Source organism: Manis javanica, chromosome 2 (assembly GCF_040802235.1).
Source record: "Manis javanica isolate MJ-LG chromosome 2, MJ_LKY, whole genome shotgun sequence".
Taxonomy (NCBI): Eukaryota; Metazoa; Chordata; class Mammalia; order Pholidota; family Manidae; genus Manis; species Manis javanica.
The window spans coordinates 217,794,704-217,813,209 of record NC_133157.1 but is presented as its reverse complement, the minus strand read 5'-3'; the positions used below and the strand labels follow the sequence as shown (position 1 = coordinate 217,813,209).

The following is an 18,506-nucleotide window of genomic DNA, read 5'->3' as shown; positions in this document are numbered from 1 at the left end:
AACCCGGCCCCCTCTCCTCCACGCCCACAGCCACTACTTCCAGTGCTCGCTGCTTTCTCGCACCCTGGACATTGTCACGGCCCTTCCACTGTCACCAACTACAGGACCTCTTGCCTCCAAGAGGAAAAAGGGCCCATTTTCAGCATCAGCTTCACCTCCCTGTCCCCTTCCCACTCTCTCGGAACCAGCCCATCTTCCCCTGTTTGAAGCCAATCCCCTGCGCTGTGCTCTAGAGCTCCTTCCCTCTCGCCACCAGGGGCATCCATCACCCATTTTCTTCTCCATTCAGACCCCCTCCCAACCCTCCTGTGCCTCTTGTCCATCCCTGGACACTGACACTTGACTCTTTGCTTAAAAACAGAATCAAATTTCCTCATTATGAAAATAGCACCATATTCTAACCCAGTTTTTCTTAACATATGGGCTTCAGGGGGCCCATTTCCCTGGAAATGTAGGCAAAATTTGGCATGTAAGGAGGGATTCACTGTTTTCATTAGATTACCCTGACCTAAAAATGATGGGTACCAACTAATGAGCCACAATCATTTTTTTCACCATCCATCTCATTAAATCTTCTTCTTCAGGGACAAGATTCTTGAGAAAAATTTGTAGTTTCCACTTTCTCTAATCAACTACTTTTGAATTTCTTTGCTCATCACCCCACTAAATTTGCAAAGAGCTATTCATGCCGAACCCGATGAAGGTCTGCAGTCCTCAGCTTCCCTGGAATTACCGACCACACCCCCCGCCCCTGGTTTCTCTGACACGCACACTGCCAGCACCCCTCCTATTTATCTAGTTGATCCTTCTGACTGCTCCTCTGCTCTTCTCTTAAATACTGCTGTTCTTCGGTGATCTGTCCTTGACCTTTACTGCTGACATCTGACACTCTCCATGGCGTTCTCACTATCCCCATGACTGAAGTACCACCAACACGCTCATGCTTATCAAACTCTTCCAGGCCAGACTTTTCACCCAAGCTTCACACTGACATACTCAGTGTTTACTAACCACCCCTGAGCAAACGTCCCCAAGGCATCCCCAACTCAGCAAGTTGAAAGCTGAACACGTAATCTTACTTCTATCCTTCTCCACAGTGTCCAATTGTTTCCCTCCTTAGGTTCTCTATCTTGAGAATTGGCACTACTACCCAAGGGACTAAACATTAAACACTGTCCTTGACTGGTGTTCAAGTAGATTGAATGTCCATCTAGAAAGGACATTAAAGAAGGAAAGTCAAAATAAATATTCTTCCAAGTCTAAATTTCAGATTCCACCATTAAAAGTAGATACTCTCCTTGCAGTAAACATATCGGATCTGGATTCCTAGCAAAAAACATGGCCTCCAAGTTTCCTCAATATCTGTCTGCTGCATCCCTTGCCTACCTCTTCAGGCACATCCCCCTCAGTCTATTCCCTATGACCCCAAACTCACATCTGGTGGTCTGGCAACTCACTCCATGCTGTATGACTTTGTTCACTAGCCCTTTGTTTGATACACACTTACAAAGTAAAGTTAGTTTATTCATATGATGAACTCATATCATCCTTCAAAACCCAGCTCAGACATCACCTCCAACGGAAACCCTTTTAAGACTCTTTCCTCTACCACCCCCCAGTAGGTTTTATTCTGCTCTAAGTGTCTTACAAATACATCAACTGATTAGTTGAACTAATATACTGCATTATAATTTACTTGTTTTTATCTTTGTTAAATTATGAGCTCCTTGAAATCAAAGACTGTGCCTCAGTCTTCACTGATTCTCTAAGACCTGTCATAACAGCATATAAAAATATTAACAATAGAAATAGTAATATAGTTGTAGCTAGCATTTATTAAGTATTCTACATGTTAAACAGGAATAATATCACTATTTTATATGAACTGCCTAATCCATAAATGTATATTAAATGAATTAATGAGGCTCCTCAACCAATAAAGGAAAAATAGGATATTAATTTTTTCTATCTCTATAAAGCTTAACACTATAATTATTCACAAGGCTTCATAAATGAGTATTGAACAACTTGATTAGTTGTTCACAAAGGAAACAAATAACAGGCAACTGATTTAATATATCACTTTTATGTAGCACATTCTAGTTTAAAGAAAAATTTTCATTTATACTGCAATTAATAACTATGTCAACCTGTTCATTAACTGTATTACTATTATTATTTTGCAAGGGCTGAACTGAAGCTCAGAGGTGGTAAATGGCATGGCAAAGTCATAGCCTTTGACTGGTGAATGAAGGACTTCACCCAGATTATCCCCTCCCCGTCCCCACTCCACCACGGCCGCCTCTTTCCCCTGACTCAACTTCGGACTCATCATGTGGTTCCCTTTGGTGGCATGCACTCTGCAGGCAGAGGTTTCCAGAGACATGTGAAATGGTAGAGCAGCTGTTGGGGTTATGAGCTTGTGGGCTGGTGAGTAATCATCTTTTACACTGCTAACTTCAAAGGCATTTCTGGAGAAAATTTCTAATGAATAAAAAAATCATACACATGAAACCAGACTTGGTGCTATATTCCTTCCATTTCCTCTTGACAAATTACTGAATTCATCACATGCAAAACTCCTAGTGGAAATTCAAAGGTTCAGACTGAATCTGATTTCTCTCTAAGAGGCTTAACTCATATCAAGTGGACACCTGCAGGTTCCCCAAAAACACAAAGGCTCTCTGGGAGATGGTATGATAATTGGCTTTCCTGAGAGCATTTGAACTCCTCTTTTTTGGGGTAATTGTGTTGGATCCTGGCACAAATGCATATGGAGAACCAATGAGCTGAGCAAAGCAATTCCCAATAATGCAGAGGTCTCCCATGGGATGCTGAGCAGGGGCATCACACAGAGGCCATCCTGATCTCACTGTCGGTAACTCACCCGAGGGCACACAGCTAGTTCGAACCGAGGCAGCCAGTCCCAAGACTGCATACTTCTACCCACTGCCTCTCTGGCCACTGCATTAGGAGGAGCAGCTGCTGCTATCACCCCTTATCAGTCGCTTGCTGTATGGACCCTACTAAGCACTTTCTCTACATAACTTCATCCAAATCTCCCAGCAACTTGTGGATGGAGATGATATTATGAACTCCACCTTAAGGACACTCTGGCTCAGAGGAGTCAAGTGACTTGCCCTGGGTCATACGGAGTAGGAATAGAACTGGCATGGAAACCCAGATTCGCCCAATGTCAAAGACTCTCTGCTTCACTGCCTCTGTTTCTACAAACATCTGCCAAGCACTTTCTGCTTGCCTGTGGGTAAGTGATCACAAAAAGAGAAGCAAAACAAAGACCACACCTTAAAGCATAACTGAGCCAATCATCAAAATTACAAAAATGGAAAACTTAAAGGGAAACAGGCCATTTAAGCCACCCCCTCACACAGCAAGCACATCTCCAACATGCTTGCATACTCAATCTCCATCACAGCAAGACAACAGGAGCCCTCTCCTTCCATCACCTGACTGTAGCCCCTTCTCATCTCATCCCCCTCTGGCCCTCCCAGGACGCGAGATGCCCCATCCATACTGGAGCTGTCCCCAGCCTCTCCTGAGCAGGGCCCCTTCTTGCCTCCTGGACTTTGCACATGAGCAAGGAATGCAACTGCTTCCTTAATAAATCAAATTCAGTTCCTCCAAGATCAGGGAATTCAGCAGAGACTCAACAGTGGGGCAGAATAAATAAGGATGACCAAAGGATCATTAAAAACAAAAAACAATAAAGCCTTTGTATAGCACTAGCCACTGGGAACGTAATATTACCATCTTCAATCAGTCATTAAAATTATTGTAATTCATCTACTACTGTTGATGGAGTGTATTCAGGAATGGTTTAATAACCAGCTACACAGAATAATGTGAAGGGTTCTGGGAAGAGCAACTTGTCTAAAATTTTCCCCCAAAATATTTGTCAAATGGTCTAAATTTTCACTTTAAGAAATGAAATCTTTCTGATTTATCTACTTATTCAAATATGAACACTCTTGGGGAAAACATCCATTACAATAACATCAATCATTTTCACCTTGGTATACCTTACTTTGTGAATCCATTAAGAGCCGCCAGCACAGCACTAGGAAATAAAGAATCAGGAAGCGCGGTGCTTCTACCGCTCGACAGTTAGCTGATCAAAGCGGGTTTGGAGGTAGGAAGGAAAGTGGAACCACGTTTCCCATCCCAGAGCCCTGCCTTGGGATTCCAGAGGGACAGGTAATGCTGAGGAACATGAAATCTTGAGTTTCCCAGAGTGGGCAGAAGGCTGGTGATAAGAATGGAAAGAATTTAGGGTGATACCAAAGGTCAGCTCCTTCTACCTCACAGTTTTAATTAAGATCATTTTTGATCATGTCGTATTTGATTGCTTCTAGGCTGAAAAATATCTTCTGTAGCCAAGCAAGAGATCTGAAAAAATATTTAAAGCTAAAGCCAAAACAGTCAAACCCAAAAGGCAGATCCTAAGTAGGCATATTTTGTTTTTGCTCTATTTCCCTTTAAATTTGACTGAGCAAATCCTTAACAGACCAGGTACAAAACTGGTGCTCTCTAGGCAGGAAGTTGCTAAGGGAAATCCTAGGTTTTCTCCATCCTCTAGGATCCAACAAGGGTATAAGACCCACTCATTTATGAAATGTTAATATTAATCAAGTGCCTCCTAGGCTCACTATGTACAGCTTTACCAACCTTCATTAGGCATTGATGCAGCAATTTTACATAAAATATCTCTTCTAAGCTTAATAATAACCCCTCTGTAGTAGGCATCAGCATCTCCATTTTATAGGCGAGGCAACTGAGACTCAAAAAGATCCTTTAAATTGGTCATTCTTCCAACAAACATCAAACAAATCACTATTAGCTTCAAATACAAAGCTAGAGCAATATATATATATGTTTTTTAAACCAAGCAATTATAAATAAAATAATACTGAGGGTCTACTATATACCACACACTACGCTAAGTGTGAAAGATCAAAGCATGAATTATAAACTCAGTTTCTGGGAGTACAAAATCCAGCAAGCAAGCAAGAGCAATGCAGTCATTCATTCAATAGCTATTTCCTGAGTACTGACTGGGTTCCAGGCACACTACCAGGTGCTAAGAATACAGCAGTGAACAAGTCCCTGTCCTCGTGCACCTTCCCTTTCATAGGAGGCAAAACACCAGACAAGTAAACAAGTGAAAAAATTTCACAGCAGTCAATGAAGCAGGGTAAGGAGGTAGAGAGGGCCAGTGGGGTGGCTGGAGGTCTCTTTGAGGGGTGACGAGCCCTGTACAGATGTAGGAGGATAAAGCTCCATGGGACAGGGCTTTTGCCAGCTCAGTTCACTGTCACAGCCCCAGCACCTAGCTCCTGGCACAGAGTAAGTGCTCACTGAACACTAGTTGGAGGAATAAATGAATGAATGAGGGAATGGCAGTTGAGGCAGAAGATGCCATAACTGCATCCCAAATCTAGCACCTCACCAGCTGGCTGGAGGCTCCCTCCTGCATTTGTGGAGAAAAGCGAAGCCTATCAGACTGGGGGCCAGGCTCCTCACATTTCCTATTTATTTCAACCTGCCATTGCCCTTGTGAATAAAATGAAGGTTCCTGTGGCCAGGATTCTCACCTGGCCCTGGTTGGCTAGCTCACTACACATGTGTGGGCAATGTGTCATTATTGACTCTATATAAAGAGCCCTGCCCAGTGCCTTGGAGGACACGGTGGTACAGCTGCAAGGCTGCAGGAGAGCAGAGCAGGGGCTGGAGTGGTGGCAGCGCCAAGAACAGAGACTGCGATGGCTGCAGGGGTAGAGAGGCCCAGAGGACGGCTGTGCGGGCAGAGGGGCCCAGAAGCAGAGCCCGGCTTCCTGCATGCAGACTCGCTTTGAGTGAATGGGATTTTAGTGATTGACCTGCCACCTGGAAATAAAGTGGGGTATAACCCTTTCACCCTAAGACCATTCTACTGTCATTTCTTTGGTCACATTGAATCCATAGTGAACTTGCCTGGGGCTGAAACCCATTGGAAAGACAGCCCGGAGTCCCAGTTTGCCAGCTGCTTTTTTTCCCCTTTTCAGCCTCTGGGTCTCAGAGAAGCAGGGAAGAGGTCCGGGAGGGGTGCTGGATGTGAATCTGTGCCCACAGCACACATGGACCTGCCAATCACATTCACCAGGCAGTGCAGTCTCACCACAGATGTGCACCCCAGCTACATGCGCTGGGTTGGGAGTGGAGTTTATCGCACTGAGCGCTGCAACTCCTAACAAGGTGATTCGCTCAGGAGCATAGGCAGGAAACAGTGCATGCAGCCAGCCTTGCCTTGCTGGACCTTGGGATATAGGCCTATCCCTGGAAAGCAGTTCTCATGAAGTAGCTCTGTGAGCTCCCTGCCAGGGTATGCGCATGCGCGTGTGCCTGGGTGTGAACACACATGCGCATAAGCTCTGTGCATATTTGGAAAGATTTAAGTTTTATACAAGCATTAGGCAATTTTGGAATCGGTGCCTGCTCACCTGAGCCTTTCAGCCTGAGAACCAAAAGGATTAAGAATTAGCTTTGTGTGAGTTAATGTAGCACCACCCTGGCAGAACGGTGACTGCCCCTGGGTGGGAGCAGGACAGCCTGCACAGTTGTTAACAGCACCCATGCCCCCAACATGCCCCAGATGAGACTATAACACCCTGTGGTGCAAGTGTGATGTCCCCCTGGGCCCCTTCAGGAATAAAGGGGTCTGCCCTAGCCGCTGAGTGCTGACAGCAGGCAGACCCCATCAGCCCCCTGTAGGGAGAGTCACGCTCCAGAAGTGCCCCTTCTCAGGGCAGCCCATATCAGTATGTGACCAATGTGAGGGGATCAAGTTTGAAGATCATCGCAGCATCCCCAAAGGTCGGCTGAGGCCTGCACAGAGTAGAAGCAGCTGCTCCCTCTGCCCAGTCCTGTACCTCCCTTCTCCCTCCTACCCTGTGGATACCATTCCCTAAAAACTGACCTGCATCCTAAACTCTGCCTCTGAGTCTGATTCCTGGGAGCCTACAGGCAACAGTCAGCATGTTCAGCAGGGAGACACTGGGTTTGGATTCAGATTAGGACTGAATCCCAGCTCTAGCATCTACTAGTTACATGATGGTGGGCAGCTTCCAAATCTGAAAACTGGACATAACCATGTGTATCTCATAGGGCAGCTGGGAGAGTTCAAATATGGAAAGCATTTGGCACAGTGATTGACATATTTTGTCACTCAATACACAGGAATCTTTCAAATACATAATCTTGTAGTTCTGCCCTGATTGGCTGTGACTTGGGAGAGTTGCTTTCTTTCTCTGTGCCTCAGATTCCTCCTTGGTAAAAAGATGGATTCAGACTTGGGAATTATCACTGACATTTCTTAAACATTTGCTCTTTATCCAGTTCTGTGCTGAGCATTGTACTTTATGTATTCTTCAACTCAAGCCTACTAGACTGATACTTGTTTTTCCTCATCATCTTCATTTTACAGAGGCAAACCGAGGCATCAAGAGGCTGAGAGATCTGGCCCCACTGAGGGTCCCCAGTGGGTAAGTAATGGGACAGGCGTGGAGGCTGGGCAGACTGACTCGGAGCCCATTGCTGCCCAAGGGGGCCCCACTGCTTCCCCAGTCACAGGATGTGCACGCTCCCTGCCAGCACCGACATTTTTTGGATTCACACAACTCTGTCTCCAACTTAACGGGAAACATTTGCAGAGAAGATCAACCAGATTCCATCAGCCCACTGGCACAGCCAAAAATAAAGGATGGAGGCAAAGCAGACAGAGTTGATTACTACAATCACGTGGCCAAAAGGCCCAAAGGAAGCGCTTCCCAATCATTTTAAAGCCCATGCAACTGTGTATGGGCTTTCAAGGATCTGTAGTGCCCAAGGTACTCTACTCTTTGGACCCTGTCCCACTTCCAGCCTCCCTCCTGTCCCTTGCTGGCCCTGCCATCCTGGACCACTTATATTTCCCTGTATGTGTCATGTTAGTGAATGCCCCTGGGCTTCTGTTTACACACCTCCCTCCGCACATGATGCCTCCCTCTGCCCTCTTGGCCATGTGACAAATGCTTGCTCGTCCTTTATGTCCCAGCTTGGCCATGCTTGGGGGTGTTGCCTGCCTGCAGTGAATCTGGGGGAGACTTCCTGAGGCTCACCCCTGTGGTAAGCGATTCATCTCTTTAAATTCTTTCTTTGTGTACCTTGCTCCTAACTACAAGGTAGGTTTCTATTTTTGCAAGCAAGGCCTCCTACCCCAGCACAGTGCCTCTCCTGGAACGTAAGTGAAAAATCCAGAATCTTTTATCCAAAAAGTGCCTGGGACATACATACTCGCTGAATTGAACTAAACAGAAATAAAATATGATCTGTTTTGCCCCAACGTGCTTCTCTAACCTGCGTGTCCTAGACCTTGCTACCACTTTCCTGTTCACCCAGCCCAAGAGATCTTACCAAGGTCCAGTTCCAACCCAGTACAAAGGCTCCTACCATCTCCAGACCCAAGCTAAAGCCTTTCTTTACTGCTCATTTTCTGCCTTGTCCCCCTGACGGTGCTAGGCCTGCCTTTCTGATCTGTCTCCAACATCCGAGCGTCCCAGGTTGTTTCATGCTCTGGGCCTTCGGGCACACAAACCACACTCTTGGGAAAGGCTTTCTAAAACTTGCCCATTTGACAAACTCCTACCATCTTTAAACCAATAATGAGTTAGAAGCCTTCTCTGGAGCAACATATAGTGCTTAGAGTGGTCTCTGGTACCCACTGTGCACCCAAGACAGGTCTGTGTGACTTCAGAAGTCACCTTCATCTTCACACCATCCCCACCAACCAATCAGTGCATGAGAATCCCTTTTGCAAAGAGGCTTTAAATGGGCAGCCTTTAAACACAAACACGTAAGAGAAACAAGGCTAAGACATTAGGTCTCCAGATAAGCCTAGGACTGGGAGTGCGTCTCTGTCACCCTTTCCAGAAGCTCAGACCGAATGTTCTTACCTAACTCTGAGGAGGACCAGACACCTGTGGGTTCAAATCCCAGCTTGGTCTTTTAACCTCCTATATCCCCTGTTTCCCTCTGAAAAATAGACCTTGCTACCATCTAACTTTCTTGTGAACATTAAATGATTTATGAAATGTTTGGTATTTAATAAACTATTTCCTTTTCTCCCTGAATAGAAAGTGAATAAAAATAAGCATTTTACACACCCATGACGTATATACACATGTATGCACACACACACAACACATAATCCATGTCAAAATTACACTGACATATCAACACCCTGGAAGCAGAATTATGTCATCCCTCTGATTCACATCAAAGAACATGCCCAAACTCTTAATTCCAATTTGGGAACTCTGAGCACAGATGGAATGCCAACTCTGACATCTTTTCCTGCTTTCAAATCACACTTGTCAAATGCACATTTTAAAATACTGTGACACCTCATTCTGCCTTGGAAACATCTACTCAGATCCATAGACTCTGTGTATGTAAAGGGAAATGTGCAATTCTACATCCTCTTTTCTTTTGTTGGTAATGCAACTCCTAATAATAGAGATTTTAGCAAAAGCAGAGAGGGAGCATTGTAAAATCACCCAAAGATGTTTATGCTTTGATTTTTTAAAATATCTAACAGTAAGCATTTGACATTTAGATACTGAAGCACTCTTTATCTGTAAATTTAATAAATGTAATTTTTTTTCAGTGATAATACTTAAAGATTCCAAATACATGATAGAAAAATACTTTAGTTCACTGCTAGTAAGCAGGCAACTAGAAACAACTGTTTGAGACAAATTTGGCAATATAAATCTAGAAAATATGAAGTTCTTAAACCCAATAATTGTACTTCGTAGAATGTGCCCCAGGAAATAATCTGGATGTTGGAAAGAGCTTTATGTACCCAGGTATTGACTGACTGTTTTATTTTCATAATGAAGAAGATCATAAACAATCAAATGCCCAATAGCAGAGAAATGACTTAGTGAACTGCAGTATGTCCACCTGGTGGAATAATACAACTGTCGCTAGTAACACTGTGCTTTCTTTACCTGTTTCTTCAACGTCAGATTTGGAACGTTGTGCAAATAGGACATAGACAGGTGAATGAATGTATAAGTACACACATGCATGCATGAATGCATGATTTAGAGAGATAAGTAACAATTTGGAAATACACAAATGACGCACTATTAGGTAAAAAAAAAAAAGTACCATTGTAAACTACTTCAAACCTTACAGAAAAGCCTACGGAAATGCGAAGGAAATAAACCAATGTTCTAACTAACATGGAGCACCTTCTAAACAACTGTGATTTTTTCCTCTAGGTCTGTATTGTTTGAATGTTCTGTAACTAAAAAGTATTAAAATAGGACCTGCCTCTTGGGGTTTGTGTGATGATCAAATGCTTAGCACAGTGCTGAGGACAAAATGAAGTCTTCACTAAATGTTGAAAAGTTTTGAAAAAGGCTGTATTATTGCTTTTAATTAAATGCAGCACATTTCTCTTCTTCCACAAACCTCTTCAAAATGAGGTAAAGGAACAAAAAAACTAAGCCCTTAAAGATAACAACAGAAAACAACTGAATTGAACTAACAGCAGATAAGGGATTTCAACAAACTTTTAGATGAAGAAAAGGAGAGGGAGATGTGCTGGCAGGCACCGCAGCTGGATACGTAACACTCCAGGTACCTGCGGAGTGGAGCACGGACACGACATGTTTGCGCCACAGGCGCCCTGGGAAGCCCAGGAAGGATGAGGCAGCATGGAAGGCAGGGGTGAACTATGGGCTGAAAACAGAAGGTTCAGCTGGGGACCCCCACACACGGCAGTCGGCAATGACAAGAGAAGATTCCGAGTCCTCTTCTGGGCTCGCTGAGCCCCATTTACAGGGTCATAACAACTAACACTGACTCTTGCTTCAATCCTGAGTCCTGACGTTACTAGATCACGAGGATGATGGCGGAAACTGGAGAGGGGTGATACAAGAGAGCCCCAAGTCCTCATCTATCAAGGCAGGAGCTCAAGAGTTACTTTCAAAATCAAGGACCATCAGGATTCAAGTATTATTTAGAAACACAGATGTTAAGATGAGAAAAAATGGCTAGAAGAGGTAAATGTGGTGGCTCTGGGAGTGGGAATGGCAGGTGGGCTGAGGTATTACAGGGAACCACTCAATTTTTTTTTTAACCATAAACCAAAAGGGCCTAATTGGGACTATTCAATCATTTGTACGTTATCCTGCTAAAACTCAAAATCAGTTTTGGCCAACATCAGGCTTGGACATGTTTTATCTGCTTGTGTGTGTGAACCTCTCTCTAGGCCCCCCCTCTGCCATCCATGACATGGCCATAGCGATTCCTGCCTCTCAGTGTTTCAGGAAGCTACCCCCAGGTCACATATGTACAGTGCTAGGACCTAACGTCCTGGACATAAAGTCCTAATATGCTAGACACAGGCCTTCTGTATGGAATGGGCAAGGAAAAAAGTACATACATATGATCTCCAAAGTCACCTCTTGGAACTTAGTGGAGGGAAGTGACAACATGGCTTGAGGACATTTATATTTTTAGCTACGGCTTTGCTATAAATGATTCCCTCCTACACAAACTATATTCTGTCTCTTCAATCAGGACCATAATGACAGATGTCTAGAGCCTCTCAGACATCATGTCACAGGACAGGAATTAATGTCACTTGGCTCTTGGAGCCTCTCATTTCCTGCCTGAGAGAAGACAGAAAAGGGCCAGCCTGCCTGCTTCCACCTCGCCCGTCCAGCGCGGCTCCCTGCGCCCGCCTCCCCACACGCACTTCCCTCTCCTTTGGGACCAGACAGGGCACGTGGTGGGGAGCCCGGTGTGGCACAGAGGAGGGCACAGCAGCCTCCGCCTGGGCTGTGCTCCCAGGCTCAGGGCCCTCAGAGCCAGCATCCCGCCTCAGATGCCACCATGAGTTCCCGTATGCCGATGACTGTGATCCCCTACTTGTCCATGCAAATGAAACAATGAGGTCTTTCACTTTTTGGTCACAAATGCCACTGTTCTTGACATTGCTCAGGATTGTGCAGGTGATAGAGTGAAAAATTCCTTAGAATAAAAATCGGAAGAACTAGAGAAAGTCCCACTCTGCTTCCAATTAACTGCATTATTTGGCCAAGTCATTGAATTGCTGTGAGTCAGTTTCCTTACCTGTAAAATGAGCATGGTGCTGGCATTTGCCCTGTCTATGCACATGTGCAATTGGTAGGAACCAGCATTAACAACGTGAGAGGTGTGCAAGCTCTATGCCATTGGGCAAGAGTGAGGAGAGCAGAGAGAAAGAGGGGCAAGGTGAAGTGGCATTCCCACCAGAAAGACTGACACAACGATGTGCTCACCTGTCTCTGCGGGCGATGGCAGAACCACCGAAGGGCAAAAACTGGGAGCATCATTCTGAGCAACTGAAAAAAGAAAAGAGCAGCCTTTTAGCTCCTCTTTGTATCAATGCATTTAAAGGCATTAATAAAGGTACAACTTGGTAGTGGTGCTGTTGGACTTAGGAGTCAGACAGACCTCATTCAGCTCCCAGCACCACTTCTGTACTGGTCAAGATGCAATGGGTCACAAACAGTCACAACATCTCAGTGGCTTAAAACACCCACAGGGCATCGCCTCTCTCCCACATGTGTCTACCACAGGCGGCCTGGGGCTTTGCTCTAAGTCGTCCTCCCTCCAGGCCCTGGCGGAGGCGGGCTCCATTGGGCCCTTGCTTCCACAATGCTGCTACAGGGGACAGGGACACAGCATGCTGCACTCTGGCTCTTACAGCTCCGCCTACAAGGGACACACATTATTCTCCACACATGTCATTGACCAAGGCCAGGGGTGGGGTCAGGGGTGAGGAAGTGCAGTCCTGGCATGTTCCAAAGACACATGGTGAACAAGGAGAATGCCTACCACCACCTGCTGGCTGACTGTTCACGTGCATGAGACACTCAGCCTCTCTGGACATGTTTCCACATCTGTACAATGGGGATAATATAGCCTACCTTAAGAATTATTGTGAGGATTACAGGAGATAGTATAGTGCTAGGAGCAGAGTAAAAGCTAAATAATTGGCAGGCAGCATGGCAGGGTGGACAGAGCGGGGGCAGAGGGCAGATGACCCGGACTCGAATCCCCAAATGCCACTCAGCAGCAGTGTGGAGGTGATCTGACTCCTTCGAGACCCCGTTTCAGTGGTGGTAAGTTGAGAGTGATGTAAGAATTGAGTGAGAAACCACGCACACCCAGCAGGCCAAGTCCAAGTGCCTGTAGTTTCTCCCCTCCTCTTCCCTTACCACACAGATCTCAGTCTCCAAAGCCTTGTCATTCCTTTCTCCCAGTAGCCCAAACTAGGAGAGCATGCAGGGTCTCCTTGCACACCCAGCCACAGCGTAGCATGGTCAGAGGTCAAAGGGCAGGGGGGCTCTGGGGTCAGTGGCACAGGGTAAGACTGGCTTGGCCACTTCCTTCTGTGTGATCTTGAGCAAGTTACTTAATCTCCCTGTGCTCAGTTTCCTTGTCTGTAAAACGGGGGTAATGATGGTACCTATCTCAGGTTTGTGACGTTTAGATGAATCAGTACATTTAAAGCTCTGGGCATACAGGAAGCACTTAATAAATGCTGGCCACTACTCACTGTTCATATTGCCCTTGTGCAGTGACACACCTCGGCCACCGTCTCTTGCCCTAGCCTGCCTCCAGGAAACGCCTCAGGCAGGGTTATGTTCCGTCTGGTCCCTGAAGTCCCTACTTGGGCCACCTCACTCCTGTCCCCCCACTGCCTTTTTACTTCGGTTAGGTGCGCCATGACCAGCCTCTCTGCGGCCTAGAAGCTCTGGCATCTTTTTGCTCGGCCCCACCTGCCTGCAAACTCCTGCTCCTAAGCGTCATTCCAAGGTCCTGGTTCCAGGGCCAGACAGCACACACCGCGCTGGCCCTGAGTGTCTGATTCAGCAGGTCTGGGAGGGGGGCCTGAGATTTGGCACTTCTGACAAATTCCCAAACTGATGCTGCTTGTCTGAGACCACATGTTGAGGACCCCTGAGCTAAGGTTCTGTCTCCTCAGACAACACCCAAAATTACTACTGACCATCTGCCATGCTCCTGGCTTGTTTGTCTAAATGCCTGTCTTTCCTGGAAGAGAGTGGTTCTCAGGGCAAAGAGCTTGAGAATTAGTGCAGTCTTTAGAGAACAAGCAGACCATCTCTAACATTCAAATGCCCTTTCGCTTGGACCAAGTAATTCTGGTTCTGGAAATTGAAAACAAGCTCAGTTTGCAAAGGGCACATCCACACAATACTACTGAAATGCTGGAACCTATATACATGTCCAGCACTCTGAGAGGGGTCAGCCGGTTACACACGTCCACGGGGACAGTTATGGGAAGGTCGTCTCAGATCGTGCCCCACAGGTCTGCTGCTGCTCTGCTTTCTTTTTCTCACCCACTATCAGTGTTTCTAAACGGCACTATTAGCCTTTTGGGTGGGACCTTCCTTGCTGTACAGGAATAGCAGAGCCCTGGAGATTATCAGCTTCCCAGGGCCCCTGGGGCATTGAAACTGCAACACCCTCAGCCCTGGGAGGGCTGACTTCCCTGGGGTCCCTGCTGCTCTCACTGTGCAACCTTGAGCAAGGCCTCGGCTCATTCACGCTTGTTCAGCGAGTGGCTGCCGACCCTCCTGCTTCTTCCCAACTCTGGTTTCAGCAACATCACGCTGGTAGCTTGCAACCAGCCTCAGTGGGAGTATTTACACCATAGCAGGTGGGAAAGACTACAAATCAGGGCCTCCCCCAGCCCGTCCTGTTGTAAACTACTTGCCAGCACAGCACTGAATGGGGTGAACTATAGGCCCTACCTCATCACATTGTTTGGGGATTAAATAAGATATTACTGCAAAATGCAAGCCTAGAGCCCAGAGCCAGCTCTGGGCTTAGTACATGGCAGCAGCTGCTGGTGGAGTGTGACTGATGATGAAGAATGCATCCACAGTAAACTTTACCTCCAAGTGGTTACTTCTACGTGGGTTGCAAAGGCATAATAAGAAGAGATTTTCATTTCCTTTCCAAGTGATGTTCCCATATCTAGAATTGCTTCAAGGGTCAAGTGCATTTGCTTAGCTAAAGAAGAGAGGAACCACGAGGCTTTGATTGTTTTTTTTTAGAAGCCACACTGATTTTGAAAACAAACCAAAGACCCTGCCCCACTTGCAGGCCATGCACAGCTGTGGAGAGAAGGGCCGCCCTAGCTCTCTTCAAAGAGAGGAGACTACCAGTGCCCCAGAGGCCCGCCCCTTCCAGGAAACCCTGGGCTCCGGGGCACCGCCTGACCACAGAGCAGCCCACTTCACCCCTGCACTCCCACCCGGGATGCTAAGAACACTTCCTCTCTGGGTCCTGCTGCCGGGAAGGGGCTGCCAACAGCCTCATCTGCATTCACCGTTGCTCAGCCCGAGCCTCTCGGTTCTGTGCAAAGACACACGGAACTTCCTGCTCACTGTGGACAGCAAAGCCAGAGTGCACTGTGCGGGCTCTCCGGGGTTCCCTCTCCCTGCTCCCTGCTCTGTCTTTACGCTTTATGCCTTTCTCTTACTGGACTCCTGGAGACTAAGCTTCGGCCCTTGCTCTGTGTGCACGTGTCTGAGGCCCCCAGGGCCTTGAGGGCAGGACACAGCCAACTCCACCCCCATAACCTGCCTGTCCTTTTACCCCTTTATCTACACTCTACTTTATCTACATCCAGATTGTTCTGGAGATGCTTCTGCATCACCCCTTATAGAACAGACCTCCTTGTTCCCCTTTCATGCCCCCAGAAGCCTCTGTGGGTCCCACCCCAGGAATGTAAGCCACATCTCTGAGTAGTTCCCTGATTACAAAGAGAAGAATTACCTCCTCATGAGGGGAAAGGAGCGCCAACCTGACAGTGGGGTGGTAATTTAATTCTGGGTAAAGTGTGTGGAGTTGGTTCTGACATACACCGAATGCGTGCTTAAGCAATGCTCATTTTCATTCCCGTCTGTCATGCCTGCCAGCCACACCGCCTGTGGGCAGGACCTTCCACCTCTGCCTCCAGTGTTGGACATGTAGCCGGAGCTCCGTGAACATCATTTCCTCTCCCCATCCTCAGTGGAGGTTTCAGAGACGGGACCTGGGTTACCCGTCTCTGGCGCTGAGCCTGGAGTCTAGCCGGGGGTCCATGGGAAACACCACATACAGAGGTGGATACATTAATGATCAAGCCATGGACTTGAGGCAAGGGCAAAGTCTAGTATGGAGATTTTTCACAAGAATTCCTTTGTAAAAAGGTATGTATGCCCCATGTGCTGATATGATTGAAGATGAGGACCCTCGCTACCCTTTGAGGCTCAGGCAGGTAAATGACAGAATTTGGACTTAGTTCTGACTCTAAATTATTATGTTATGTGGCTGAAGATGAATAAGACATGATTCCTGTGTGACTTCGAGCAAGTGACTGAACCTCCCTGAACCCCTCTTTCCTCATCTAACAGTGTGGTGAGGATCAGATCTGCAAAGTCCTATAAAGTGCTTGGTATCCAGCCCACTGAGTAGAGGCAGCATTTGTAACACCAGACATCCCAGGCTTTGTCAATGCTCAGTCTGTCTGCTGAAGGTGAGCACCTCTGTGAATTTCTAATTCTCTGCCTTGTAGTTTCTGATCAGAACTCCTGATTTCCCAGCCTGAAGCCACAGAATATATGTTGGAAAAAGTTATGCAGTCAGATGACATGAAACAGAACAGATGGACTGAGTCTGGACACCAAGGACCCCAGGTTCTTTTACTTGCCAGCTCCTGCCACAATGTTGTAACACTCTGGTATCTCATGATATATCTGAACAAATGAATTATTTCTTAAGCTTCATTTAACCCAAACCTTTCCTGAGCAATATGAAGATGGAAAAGGACATTTTTCAGTATTTGGTGGAGTGAGGAGATGGGAAGAGATGTGGGAGGCCAGATGGGGCAAGGAGGCATTGAAGGGTAAGGGTTCAGTCCAGAAGCCCCCTAAATACCCAGAGCTGGCACTGGGGATCCTGCAGGGGCCACTGTGCTAAGAAAGTATTCACCTCTCCCCTGCCCCTGTAAGCTAGTGAAAGCCTGCTCTGTAGGGCACGTTTTACCCTAAATAAAAACACACTAAGGCTATTGTCATCATATAACCCTAGTATTTTTCTTGAAATAATTCAAGATGTTAAAATAAAATTAAAAGCTAATGGAATGAACTCAGATCAAGGCACAGGATGCTCAAGGTAGACATCAGCAGGGAAGATTCCATTCAGACTGATAATAATTAGCTCCAAAACAGATACGCTCTGAAGTCAACGAGCACCTTGGGCATTAGTATGCTCGTGAACAAAGGCCATGGACCAGATAGATGCCAACTGGGAGCCCCATCCCAGGCTCTTAGGTTGGATATGGCTCTGGAATAAGAGGACAACCCACCACTGGGTTTACTTTGCTAGTTCATTAGTCAGTTTTACTTTCTTTTTCAATGCGTTAGTCAATTGCTTGTTAGTTAATTCAGTTGGGGGAAAACCAGTCAGAGAAGGTGTCAGGACATTTTCATTTATAATCACTATTGGGATATTGAAGACCTGCAGGAAGCAACATGGTAAAGCAGAAGAAAGAAGTCTGGGATCATCAGATCTGGGCAGGCAACCTGACTGCTGCTTGTTAGCTATGTGGTTTGGGTCAAATAACTTCAACTTTCTATGTCATACTCTCCTCATCTAAAAATGGAGGAAATAATATGTACTCCATAGGGGAATTAGGAGTATTTAATTATAGAACCCACGTAGAAGCCCCAGCATGTGGGGACACAGCATACATGTAGACACACAGCAGTAGGCTCATTAGTAATATCAAATCTCTCCCTTCCTGTTTGGGCAAACCTTTGTGTCGGGTGATGTAAGGACTGTGGAGATCAAAGTTATAGATCTCTAAGATTCCTCCAGACCAGACATTCTGTGACTCTCATTTCTAGAGCAGGTGCCCCATCCTGTGCTGACTCTGAAACTAGGGAGGAGGCACCAGTGGGAGAGGCTGGAGACACTGAGCCTCACCCAGCCTCTCCACTGACACCTACTAAGACAGGGCTGTCAATCTTTCTGTGTCTGGGACATCTTTGTGAATTTGCATCTGGGATGCATGATGAGGCTGTCCAGTCTCCATGTTATCACCCACTGTACCCCAAGTGTACCCATACCCTTAAACATCCAGAAGAGAAGAGCTGATAGGACCACAGTGAGTCTCATTCATTGTCTTACTAATGGAGAAACTGAGGAAGTGGTATGACTTTCCCAAAGTCATAGTAGAAGGCAGAGTTGGGAAGATACAAATATCTCTTCATTTGAGTCCAGGAGCTTCTCCATCACACCACGCAGACCTTTCATTCATTGATTCAGACTGAGCTCCTAAAGTGTGCTGGGGTTTAATTAGCACATACGTGTGAAGTACTCACACTGAGTCAACA

General features: G+C 46.3%; 1 protein-coding gene across 1 annotated transcript in view; it reads right to left on the bottom strand.

The window, feature by feature from the left end:
• TG (thyroglobulin) overlaps positions 1-18,506 on the bottom strand; it is a 241,004-nt gene that overhangs the window by 132,692 nt on the left and 89,806 nt on the right. The window contains exon 35 of the mRNA XM_073230159.1: positions 12,372-12,434. Coding sequence (XP_073086260.1) covers positions 12,372-12,434 — 63 coding nt within the window. The remainder of the gene's footprint in view (positions 1-12,371; positions 12,435-18,506) is intronic.